Source organism: Ochotona princeps, chromosome 15 (assembly GCF_030435755.1).
Source record: "Ochotona princeps isolate mOchPri1 chromosome 15, mOchPri1.hap1, whole genome shotgun sequence".
Taxonomy (NCBI): Eukaryota; Metazoa; Chordata; class Mammalia; order Lagomorpha; family Ochotonidae; genus Ochotona; species Ochotona princeps.
This window is the reverse complement of record NC_080846.1, coordinates 40,118,677-40,130,969: the sequence shown is the minus strand read 5'-3', so window position 1 is coordinate 40,130,969 and position 12,293 is coordinate 40,118,677. Positions and strand designations below refer to the sequence as shown.

The following is a 12,293-nucleotide window of genomic DNA, read 5'->3' as shown; positions in this document are numbered from 1 at the left end:
GTTTGATTTAGCAAATGTTTTTGTAAATGTAATGCTACTGAAAAAAGATTATGTAGACTGAACTGTATATAAAATGCCGTGCCTGAAAATTGAGATATACCTCTTCTTTGCTGTAATCCATCTTTGCCACTGTACGTCATTATTTTTTTAAGGGAAGTAAGTGGTGATGACATGTGCATCGTTTGTGGTGTGCCTGTCACCACTACTATAAAAAGATATATTAACATTTTCATTAAGGAATGTTGACATGTTATAAAATACAGCTTAATGTGAACCAATTTATTGTCATTCTGCAAAGCAGTTAAACCAAACTTCCTGGTTTTACTTTTTTTTTTAATCTTAATTATGTGCCTTTTTTACTCACATTTTTTCTGAATTTTGTTTCTAGGTTCTGAATTTTTCTTCCTACTCAATTGAAGACCTCCCTAATAGAGGTCTTCTTTTAAATAGGATCTGTACGGGGCTCATGTTTGTTTTTTGATTATCCTTTTACATACCTGTTAATGTTCCTGATAGAACACAACCTCCAAAACATGTTACTCATTTCAGGAAGAGGACATGCACTGCAGCGTACAGATCCATGTTCTGTGTTCATTAGAGAAGGAGTACTTGATTTGGTGGCCAGCAAAACAGGTTTTACTCACTCCGTATGGAGACTTGTTTTTCCACCTCTCTGAATTGTGATTGGGCTACAAGTATTCCGTGCAATTTTTCTCAGACTGTATGCTTATTTTCCCCTAATAAATGGCTTTCCTTAGAGGATAGCTGTTAACACTAACATATAATTTATTGATTTTTTTTACCCTTATGTTTTTGAGGTTTATGTTGCTATTAGATGTCACTCAGTTTTAAAACTTTTATATTTTATTTAAAAATGTAGTAAAGTTATTCTAAAAATAAAGTTGATTTCATGTAGTTTTCATGCTTTTTCCTAATTGAATTTTTACAGCACTAACAAAATACAAAATTCTTTTGCACTTCAGTGATGCCACTTGCCATTTTCTCTTATTTGAAGTAGACTTTGCATAAATATGTTTATCAAAATATGGTTGTATTTATTGTCTTGAGTGTTCTAATTAAAATGTGAAAATATAATCAGATTGATTTCTGTCCAGGGAAATTGCCTACCCCTGCAACTTGAATCTTGTGTAGCTAAAAGAATTTTTTTATCTGAGAGAGAGAAATTGATAAAGATTTCACTGTTTCCTTGACAAATAAAGGTAGTTGGATATGTTCACAGCTTTTAATACCATCAGCATAAAGTAAAAGTTGGTCAGTTTAACCATGTGGTATGATTTGTCTCTTAAGTTCTTTCCCCTGTGTTGTAGCTTATTTCAACAATTCCTACTAGCCGTTTAAAGTTCCTAAAAGAGGCTGGTCATGGAACACAGAAGGAAGAAATACCCGAGGAAGAATTAGCAGAAGATGTGGAAGAAATTGATCATGCTGAAAGAGAGTTGCGGCGTGGCCAGATCTTGTGGTTTAGAGGTCTGAACAGAATTCAGACACAGGTATGGGCCTGGTAGACAGGTAGGAGAAAGCATGGGAGACAGGGCTTTTTGGCCTGGGAGGTGGTTTGTGTGTGATCCTTAACTTCCTTTCTAGCCTCCCCAATCCATAAAATTTATTCTTTTTGGAAAATAGTACTGATGTCTGGAATGAATGAAACTTTTAACTTATTATGAAAGAATGTGCCTATATGCCCTAAGCTCTTTTTTTTCCTAGCTACCCCCCACCCCACCATCTCAAAAATCCTATTTATCTGCTGTATAGAAAGTGCCTTGTTCTTTACTTTTTATATGTTAATAGATGGAATGGTCCTTTCTCTTGTTCTCTCTCTCCTCTCTCTCTCTCTTGCTGAGCAAGCTGTCACAATCTCTGATTCCTTGCAGATGGATGTAGTGAATGCTTTCCAGAGTGGAAGTTCCATTCAGGGGGCTCTAAGGCGGCAACCCTCCATCGCCAGCCAGCATCATGATGTAACAAATATTTCTACCCCTACACATGTAGTGTTTTCCTCTTCTACTGCTTCTACTACTGTGGGGTGTGAGTGTGTGTTCCTAAGTGCATGAAATTAACATTTCCTACTTCACACACCTAACGTTTCTCATTTTCTCCTTAATGTTTAAATTCATTGTTCAGGCTTTTCATAAAGCTTTCTTTTCGTAAAGTGGATTGAGATCTCAAAGTGTTGTCGTTGTTGTTTGTTTTATTTCTTAGAGGGTTAGAGAACAGGTGGAACAATTGCAACCAAAGATTAAATATGAAATTTGTGAACTTGTTTCTCTGCTAAACTCTTCTAGTTAATACGGGGAATAAATTGTAGCTTAGAGTTTTTGAAACTACTATAAATTTTTGAGTATATGCCTTTAATGTGTTTATATTGCATGATTTCTGAAGCATATGATTTGCAACTAAGCTAACAGACCCAGGAAGTTCCATTTTTAAAGATAAAGTTAATTTAGCATTTGATTTCTCCAGTTTGGAAAGTTAAGTTTTAAGAAAAGTACTCAGTATGCGTAGCCGGTTGGCTTGCTGTTTTGATGTGAACTTGCTTTGCTTTGTATTGTTTCTGGTATTTAGTTGTTTGGGTGAAGGGAGGGTCCCCAGATAAACTTAAATTCTGTTGTGTATGAAACTCTATCTTAAACATTTGTATGCAATTTAACTTAAAATTGCATCATTGGGAAGAAATGTTCTTAGTTTTAAAGTAGGAAAAATGTATTGGTTACTGAACTGTGAAAGTTATAGTTCCCATGAGTTAACTGGATTATTTCATTTCAGGTTTTCAGTAAATGGCACACTCCGTAAACTCCTTATCAGTAATTAAGATCGTATTAATTCTCGAAACACATAAGGTTACCCTTGTGTTGGACCTATCTTTTCCAGTTGATCTGAAGCTATTTAAGCACTGGAAAAGCCTTTGAGGGTAGAGAAAGAGCAAATTAAGGGACAAAATAGTACAGATTGCTATTCAGTGCCTCTTTTTTTATTTGGTATGTGTAACACAGTTATGAAACATGCAGAACAGAAATTCTCCCCGTTTGATAGGCTTGAAAATTGACTTGGAATTCAAGAGACTTTTCCCTCCTCATAAGCAGAGACAACATCTTATAAAGTGAAGAGCAGACAGATGCTCAAAGGACAGACTGGTACTGCAACATTGGGATGATAAATTTATGTGCATGCTCAGATAGGAATCTGTTTTTTAGAAAACTACCTGCTCAAATGAATGTGTATGGTAAATCACCTGGCTGGCTGCCTGGTAGAATATCAACTACATCCCTCCCTTCCTGTGTCTGTGACGCGTTTGTGTGTCTGGCTGTCTAAGGCTTCTGACCTCCCATCCTTGGGTGATAAATATTTCACAAACATTTACTTCAGAGGAGTAAAGGTATATACTTTGAAGGAGTGCAAAAGGACCATGATTGCTGCTTTATCAAGGTTTAACGTGTTTACTGCTTTATTCTATATCCGACATAAGATGACGATCAGTTCTTGTTAATGAGGATTAATGAATAAGGAGGCATTTACCGTGAGACTTGTTTTCACCTTAAACTTTCTTTAAATTTGCTAATGGAGCATTGTCCAAGAGAGCCTAAAACATCAGCCAGTGCACAGAATTAGAGGCTTAATATGCTCAATGAAAGATTTAATTTCCTTGCAATTGTTACTGTGCTAAATAGTCTTAGAAATAATTGTATTCCATTTATGTGCCTCTTACTTGGAATCCTTGCTTTACTAAATAAATGAACAATAACTCAGTTCAATTTTGTCAGATACTAAACTGGAAATATCTCTGAAAATATCTTCTTTCCTTCATTTATTAGTCAGTTCTTAAGTCTCCTGCAGAAAAAAAAAGTTTAGTTACAAAGTATACTATTCTGTCTTCCCTTTTAGTAGTTTCATTAGCTAAGTAGGTAACTAAGCCTTCCTGGGAAGGAGAAATGGAAAGAAAATGTGCTCTTCCAGGCAGACTGAAGCTTATGCCCCAAATCTTAAAGTCTATCCTTTTGACTAAGTTTTTTTTTTAAAGATCTATTTTTATTGGAAAGGTAGGTTTATAGAGAGAAGAAGATACATAAAGAAATGATCTTCCAGGCCAGGCACTATAGCCTAGCGGCTAAATCCTCACCTTGCAAGCCCAGGATTCTGTATGGGCGCTGGTTTGTGTTCCAGCTGTTCCAGTTCCCATCCAGAACCCTGCTTATGGCCTAGGAAAGCAGTAGAGGATAGCCCCAAACCTTTAAAATCTGCACCCACTTGGGAGACCCGGAAGCTCCTGGCTCTCAGATTAGCTCAGCCCCAGCTTTTACATCTACCTGAGGATGGATGATCTGTCTCCTCTCTATAAATCTGTCTTTACAATATAAATAAGACAGAGAGATGATCTTCCGTCCACTGCTTCATACTCCAAATGGTTGCAACGGCTGGAGCTAAACCAATCCAAATCCAAGAGCCGGGAATCCCTTCTGGGTCTCCCAAGCAGCTACAGGATCCCAAGGCTTTGGGTCATCCTCTACTACTTTCCGAGGCTGCAGGCAGGAAGTAAGATGGGAAGTAGAACATATGGGACATGAACCTGCACCCCTATGGGATGCCAGTGCTTGGAGGTGGAAGATTAGCTAGTGGAGCTGTCACACCAGCCCCTTGCCCAACCTTTAAAATTAATGTTTATTGGGACAATGCTAGGTTTATTCATTTATGCCATATTTTTTCCACTCTGAGGACAGAGGTGAGTTCATTGCTCCAGGAGCTCACACAATTCAGAAAGAAGTTTATTTTGAAGAATATTAAAGGATGTAGATAGTGGCTGCTGCATTGCTCAACAGGCTAATCCTCCACCTTGCAGTGGTGGCATACCATATTTAGTCCAGGCTGCTCCACTTCCAACCCAGCTCCCTGCTGATAGCCCGGGAAGGCAGCAGAGGATAGCTCAAGTTCTTGGGGTCCTGCACTCTTGTAGGAAACACAGAAGAAGCCTGGATTCCAGCTGCTTGATTCCAGCCATGGTAGCCATTTGGGGCGGGCGGGGGGTGGATGGTGAGTCAGTGGGTGGAAGATTATCTCTCTCTGCTCTGTAAATCTGCCTCTGAAAGAAGAGATGCATAGGAGGAAGTATAGGAAAAGGATATGGACCTCCCATTGCTTCGTGCAATACTTTTTCTGTTTTCCTTCTGAACAACTATTTTTTGGTGAAGGAATTGCTGAAATTTTCTTCATTTTAGCGGACGGTTTTGTGCATAATAGGTCTCAGTGTTACAAGGAATTAAAAAGTTAGATCAGGCCTGTCGCTGTGGCCTCGCGGCTAAAGTGCTTGCCCTGAACAAGCCAGGATCCCATATGGGCGCCGGTTCTAATCCCAGCATACCCACTTCCCATTCAGCTCCCTGGTTGTGTCCTGGGAAAGCATTCAGGGACAGACCAAAGCCTTGGGACCCTGCACCCGTGTGGGAGACCCAGAAGAAGCTACTGGCTCCTGGCTTCGGGTGCCGTTACAGTCACTTGGGGAGTGAATCATTGGACGGAACATCTTCCTCTCTGTCTCTCCTCCTCTCTCTATATCTGACTTTGCAATAAAAATAAATCTTTTATAAAAAGTTAGATAATAGGCCTGAATTGTTAAGAAAATAAGTACAATTTTTTCTGGTGCTTCTTATTAAATGTGAATTCTTTTGGCATGCTTATCTGAAGTGTAGTGTTCATATTCTCTTTTGTTTTTTGTGCTTTGAGAATTTTGCCCGTACACTGTCAGAGTTGACAACAGATACACACCAGTTCATTATTGTGCCTTGAATCAAAAACTTTGTTATTTTCATTGTCTATAAGTAGAAGTTAAAATCTATAGATTTTATTGTTTCTATCTAATTTAAGAACTCTTCTTTAAAATGTATGGTGCTTGGGAGCATTGTAGGCTGCCCCTTTCACTGTGGTTTTTGATAACTAACCATGGTCATGTACTTATGTAGAAAGGTAGAGGAAAGAAGTGGTAACTTTGGTCTTACCAGATGTATTCTGGTGCAGTTAGCGAGAAAGTAAAATCAGTGTCTCTGGCTGACCTCCAAGGAATGTAGAGTCGGGAGTCCAACCTCCTGGGTTCGAAGACGCTTGCCGTCCCTTCATCTCCTCAGTTGCTTGGTTTTGTCACGTATGAAGTGGTTAGAATTAAGATTCTAATCCTTTAAGTAAAGTTTAAGATGAAAAAAATATCTAGCCAAAGTTGAAGTTTTAGTAAGCCAAAAGCATCTTGCCTGATTTCCCAGCTCAAGTTTGTTTGTGTGTATATATGCATGTATAAACACACAGACTGCTCTATCTGCATGTTTGCTCTCTGCCCCTCCTGCAGCACTGCTGGTTCACACATCTCCAGCAAAAGCCTTTAGCTTGCTTCTGAACTCTCAATATCTTTCAAATTTAATGTGTGAAGAAAATGGATGTGTTTGACTTTTCACTGTTCCCTTCTTTACCAGGGCTGGTTTAAAAAAAAAAAAGCTTCAGTATCAACCTGAACAGCTTTCATCCGTTTGGCTGCCTGATACTCCCATTTATATTTCATTTCATACCTTTCTCTACTGACAGTTATCAAAGCAGTTATCTTTCTGTTTTTAAAGTATAAGATAGTCTGGATCCCTGCTAAATATTCACATGTATTAAATGCAGTTTTTCGGGCTTCATAGTACAGCACTAGGGATGATTTGCTAATGTCCCATATATAAGATCTTACTAAAGGGATAGGGAGGGGTAAGAAATAGTTGAAGTGATAGTAGTTGGATCCCTGGGACCACAGGAGAAGCCAGGACTGAGTTTCCAGCTTCTGGCTTCAGCCTAGCACAGGTGTGGCCTTTGCAGGCATTTTTGGAGACTCAGCCAGCTTCTCTTCCAATGGGAAAAAAAATGTTCGCTTTCAGGCCCTGCTGAATCAGAATACACATTTTTTGACACAATCCCAAGTTACTTCATTTGCCCATTAGTGTCTGGGTGGTGCCAGTATTGATGCCTGAGCCAGCACTGCTCTAAAACTGCAAGGTTCTATTCTAATTTAATCTCCCAGGATAGTACAATAAAGGAAATCCCATTGTTGTTTTCTCATTTTATATTTGAGGAACCTTTTTTTAACCAGAATTTCTCTGTCTGTAAGGGATGCAGCCAGAATTCACTCAGGCGTTTTACCTCTGTCTCTCTACTTTAACTGTGCTGTATTGACCATATAAAGGCCTGAATGACTGTGGACTTTACTAATACAGGACTTAGTAAATGAGAGAAGATACTTTTTGGGGAGAGGTGAGGTTATAAGCAAAAGTGGACACATAGCCCTGTATTTCATGTTTTGAAAAACATACTTTCAGATGACCATCTGAACTAATTTATCAATTTATTCAACATTATTTATATTTAGTTGCCACACCTTTTTTTTGAGAATGTGAAAGTGCTAGCCTTAAACAAGAATAAAGATGTCTTTATTATTAAGCAAAATTGTATTAGAACCTTAACAAAAACCCATTTTTTAATTGATCCATAGTAAGTAATCAGCTGTTACTATTTTTTTTAATCTGGATATGATTGAGTTAGTGGGACCTGATGTCTCTGAACAGTAATGTAGAGTTTGATGTTCCACTAAGCTTTGACTCATACAGCAGACTTTCAAGAATATGGAGTGAAAATTTTAGAAAACTTTAAAACATTGTTCTCTTTATAGAGAAATGTTTCATAATAGAATCCTAGAAAATGTCTTTGGTTTTGTTTTTGCCTGTTTCCCAACAGTTACAGACTATAGTAATTGATTTGTTTTAATATATCATAGAGGAAAAAAAACCACTAACACTTCATAGATAAATGGCATATACTCAAATTTTTATAGCTGTTTAATGGCATTTTATAGATATTAATTTGGGTTTTGTCTTTAGTTTTTAAGGGAATAGGGGGTAGATGTGAGTTCATTGTGGCATTTGGCTTATATCTGCTTGGCTTTTTCATAGTCGGTGATACCCTAATTCCTAGCATGATAAAACAGTAACCCTTTGTGCTTGACTTTGTTATCTTACTTGAAATGTTTTCAAAAATGCATTCTTTTTAATTTAAAAAATTCAACTAAGCTTGTGTATGGTTTTTCGTTTTGTTTTGTTTGCTTTTGGTTTTATTTTCTTAGGGAAAAAAATCCTATAAAATGGCTATCAAATATTTAGCCAGTGACAATGAGGTTTTCTAGTATTATTTTGAATTCTAATACCTCTTAAATCATAGAGTATGTGGTTTTGTTGTTCTGTAGTGTCCTACTAAAATATTCATTTTTTTACAGTGTATTGCAAGTTCCACTGCATTACATGCAAATATGATTCACTCATACCTAGCTGTTTGTGGATTCAGACTCATGAATGAACCATTTATGTGTTACGTTAATGGCGTACTGACATCCTTTTGTGTTTTCTGATATTACAGATTCGAGTGGTGAATGCATTTCGTAGTTCTTTATATGAAGGGTTAGAAAAACCAGAATCAAGAAGTTCAATTCACAACTTTATGACACATCCTGAGTTTAGGATAGAAGATTCAGAGCCTCATATCCCCCTTATTGATGATACCGATGCTGAAGATGATGCTCCTACAAAACGTAACTCCAGTCCTCCGCCCTCTCCCAACAAAAATAACAATGCTGTTGACAGCGGAATTCACCTTACAATAGAAATGAACAAGTCTGCTACCTCTTCATCCCCAGGAAGCCCACTACATAGTTTGGAAACATCACTCTGATTGTAAGCCGAATGTTAACACACTAGCTGCATTGTAAAGAAACAAATTGAAACTGGGTCTTTTCACATATTGTGACGGACAAGATGGCGTTCTTGTCCTAGGACTTCAACAGAAGACACACTTGTACGAATGTAGATTTATTTTTTTAAAAAACAAAAAAGCAAAGCTTTCTGCCAGACTGAGGGTGCTTTTTGGGGGGTGGGAGAAATGAACTGACAGATAAACAGTAACTCAGCGTACGAGACCCGTGGATCACCAGTAGTACCCAAGAATGGTCCTGAAGAGTGGACTGAGCAGAGCTGTGGTCTCAGTCCCGATGGGAGAGAGGGAGGAGTAAAGCTGGGCAAGACAAAGAGCCCTGGATCATTGAATTGATATTTTAATTTCTGCTGTTGGCTGTTAATAATTTGGATTATTTATGTTTATAAATGATACAGATCTGTTTACAAGGTTTGTAGATACTTTCTGTTCCTGTTCATAGATGGGAAGCTTCCTTATAACTGATGCAGAGAAAAATTAGTCCTTCAAATACTGCTGTATTTTCAGGAAAAAAAGGGGTGTTTCTATTGAAACTGTACTAAATTTTTGCCTACAATTTACCTTGTTAAATATTGTAGATAAATTGCTAATACTAATAGCCAAATAGATAACACTAATGCTTTGTTTAAAAAAAAAACAAACAAAAAAACCAAAACACCAAAAAAATATGAGCAGTGGTGTTCTAATGAAGTTATGGCATCTGTCCTAATTAGTTTCTTAAATACATTTACTACTTAATGGTTTTGAAACAACTGTTTAATTTTTAAAATTTTTGAAAACTTGCTAATAACCTTTTGTTCAGAATTTAGTAGATTGTTTAATGCAGGACATAACTACATAATGAAAGATGCTTGAAATGCTTTTGTTATTTCAGGCAAATCAAATTAAATCAAACTATCAAACAACGAGAGAACCTTAGTCCTCCTTGTTTTTGTCTAAACGTGTTAGTTAGTAATGTCTTGGTGAACTGTGAGTGACCTGTGTTGATTTTTTTCTAATAAATCCTTAGAGACCTTCACACAACACGGGGGCTGTTGGCATTTTGAAAAAGGTTAATAGGTGGAAGCAGACATGTTTTCCTTCTGTTTTCAAAACTTGTTTGTTAACATAAATAAATACGCCCTTTTATTAAATTCACAACAATCTTTTTTTTTTAAGACATTTCAGCTTCTTTACTCAGTTCTGCATATATAGTGTATCTGCCTGTTGTTCTCACCGCAGCTGTAATAAATTTCAAGATGATAATAGCCCCAATGCTTTAATTCCTTGGTGGAAGTCTAATAGCATCATATTAAGAAAATTATCAACAATTTTCCCATGTGACATATTCTTCATAGAATTTGGTTTGTCTAAAGTAGTCTCACATTTTCAAAAATTAATGACCACCATTGTCTATGAAACATCCGTTTGATTCTTAAGTGGCCAAATGACAGATTAGATAAAAAATGAGATTATACCAAAAAGGTGGAAAAGCGTCTACAACGATAGGTTTAGATGTAGAAATTAACCATATGCTGGAATGTCCATCACTAAGCCAGTTGAATTCTTCAGCTCTTCATTTCTTTCTTTTGTCTGCCTTCTCTTTTTTTTGCCTCTTGTCTTTACCGTTCAGAAAGTGGCATTGTGTAAGGGTCCAGATTCCACCATGTACACAAATCTCAGGCTGACCTGAAGTGTATGAGGACTGCTACATCTGAGAGTGCTGACCCAGCAAAGAAACATTTAGATGACGGTGCTTGATATTTTTGGTGGGTGGGGGAAGTCTTTTCTCTCCATCAATCTTTTGCAGTAATCCTCTGCAAGTCTTAGAAACACATCGGCTCTGTCAGTGTTTTTAACTGTACATTATTAATTCATCAGGTATTTATAGCAAATCATACTGTAAAAAGGGGGGTAGCATGATATGCTAGAAAGCATAGTAGACCAGGAGTCTAGACCTGCTTTCTAGTCTTGGTTTTACCATTAATGTGCTGCATGATCTTGAGGAATATCATTTACCCTGAATGAGGGTGGTGGACTAGACTCTATTTTGAAGAACCTTTCAACTCAAAAAATTGACCCTATCAACTGGAGAAGCCTACAAGGCATAGGGAATTGAGAAAAGGGAAATGTTTAAAAACTTTTTTTTGTTTTGGTTATGCTTCAATATGAATGTAATTACCAAAAGATTTAGAAGTGCATGTGCTTCGAGGGTTTGTGTTGAGCTTTTACAGTATTCATTTTTCAACTCAAGGCAATGGCTTTTTACACCAACTCTTAGGACATCCATGAAAGTAGTAGCAAGACATGCTTAGTGTGTATTACTCTCTTTGAGACACTGTAATTTCTACCAGAAATTTCCAGAGCATTATGTAAGTAGAAAAAAATGCAAGCAAGCTGTTGAAGATGTCAGATCCCGTTATATAGTATGTATAGCTGAAATCAGCATCTGTAATTCAATCACGTTTTCTCTTTTATCCTCTAACCAAAAAAAAATTGTTTAATTTTGCATCCCAAATGTTTTTAATCTTTGTATATTTTTTAAAAATCCTTTTCTCCTCATCATTGCCTTTTTTGTGGTTGTAAATAGACTTACTTGCACTTTGAAGATGAGTTACTCCTTGTCATCTTACAAATATGTGATATGGTAATTTTCATAACATGTCAGTTTTGAACCAAGAAATGGTGATTTGTTTATAAGAAAAAAAACTGGCTTCATTTCTGTGAAATTGCTCTTTGAAAATTTCTTTTTACATGTGTAAGCCAACTGAGATACCGTGATGGTGTTGATTTCTTTCAATGATGCTTACCATCTATTTTAGCCACTGAGCCTTTTATTATTTGTCTATTTGTAAAGTTTATTTGTCTTAACTCATTTAATAAATATACTGGTTATCTGTTTCTGAATGGGGACTGAACTTTTTGAATAATGAAGTTGATTTGAACATATTTTGGAATTTTTTTCTACTTGAAATTTTTAAAAGCTAATTGATGAAAATCCTGTAATGTACTTGAAATGCTGTGGTTGTATTGCAGTGAATCAGTGTTCTGATATGCATGGTCTTGCCTCTGAAATGCAAGTGGGTACATTGTCCCTACCCTCTTACCCACAGCTTTAGTCCTTGTAGCATAATAGATCGTTTCTGCAATCCATGGGAGTGTACTGTTTTTGTGTTAAAACAGGCTAGTTTAACTGTTAGAGCTTATTTTTTAATTAAATAATCCAGACTTCTCAATAGCAATTATTGGAACTCTGAAAAAAATAAAATTACCCATAATTGGTTTTTTAAAGTTACTAACATGAATTAGCAATTTTGTTGATATACTGAGTAAACTTTAGTTATGTATACCATAGTCTTGGTTGGTATAAATTGTTGGTACATTGTTGGGTGTATTTAAGTACCATATTTATGACATGAAAAATATTTTCCATCTTGTCAAATTGGGTTTTACATATGTATCATATATTAGAATTGAATTTGAACTAGGTTTTCTGTCTGAAGTTCATTGAACGGGAAAGTGGAGTT

The 12,293-nt window shown here is 36.6% G+C and overlaps 1 protein-coding gene across 4 annotated transcripts in view; it reads left to right on the top strand.

The window, feature by feature from the left end:
- ATP2B1 (ATPase plasma membrane Ca2+ transporting 1) overlaps window positions 1-11,673 on the top strand; it is a 106,502-nt gene extending 94,829 nt beyond the window's left edge. For 2 of the 4 annotated variants that reach the window (XM_058673453.1, XM_012926383.3), the window contains exons 20-22: window positions 1,329-1,511; window positions 1,893-1,979; window positions 8,437-11,673. In XM_058673453.1, the coding sequence (XP_058529436.1) occupies window positions 1,329-1,511; window positions 1,893-1,979; window positions 8,437-8,748 (582 nt within the window). In that variant the 3' untranslated portion in view covers window positions 8,749-11,673. The remainder of the gene's footprint in view (window positions 1-1,328; window positions 1,512-1,892; window positions 1,980-8,436) is intronic. The other 2 variants (XM_058673454.1, XM_036492479.2) reach the window with 1 other exon arrangement.
- The last annotated feature ends 620 nt before the right edge of the window (window positions 11,674-12,293 follow it).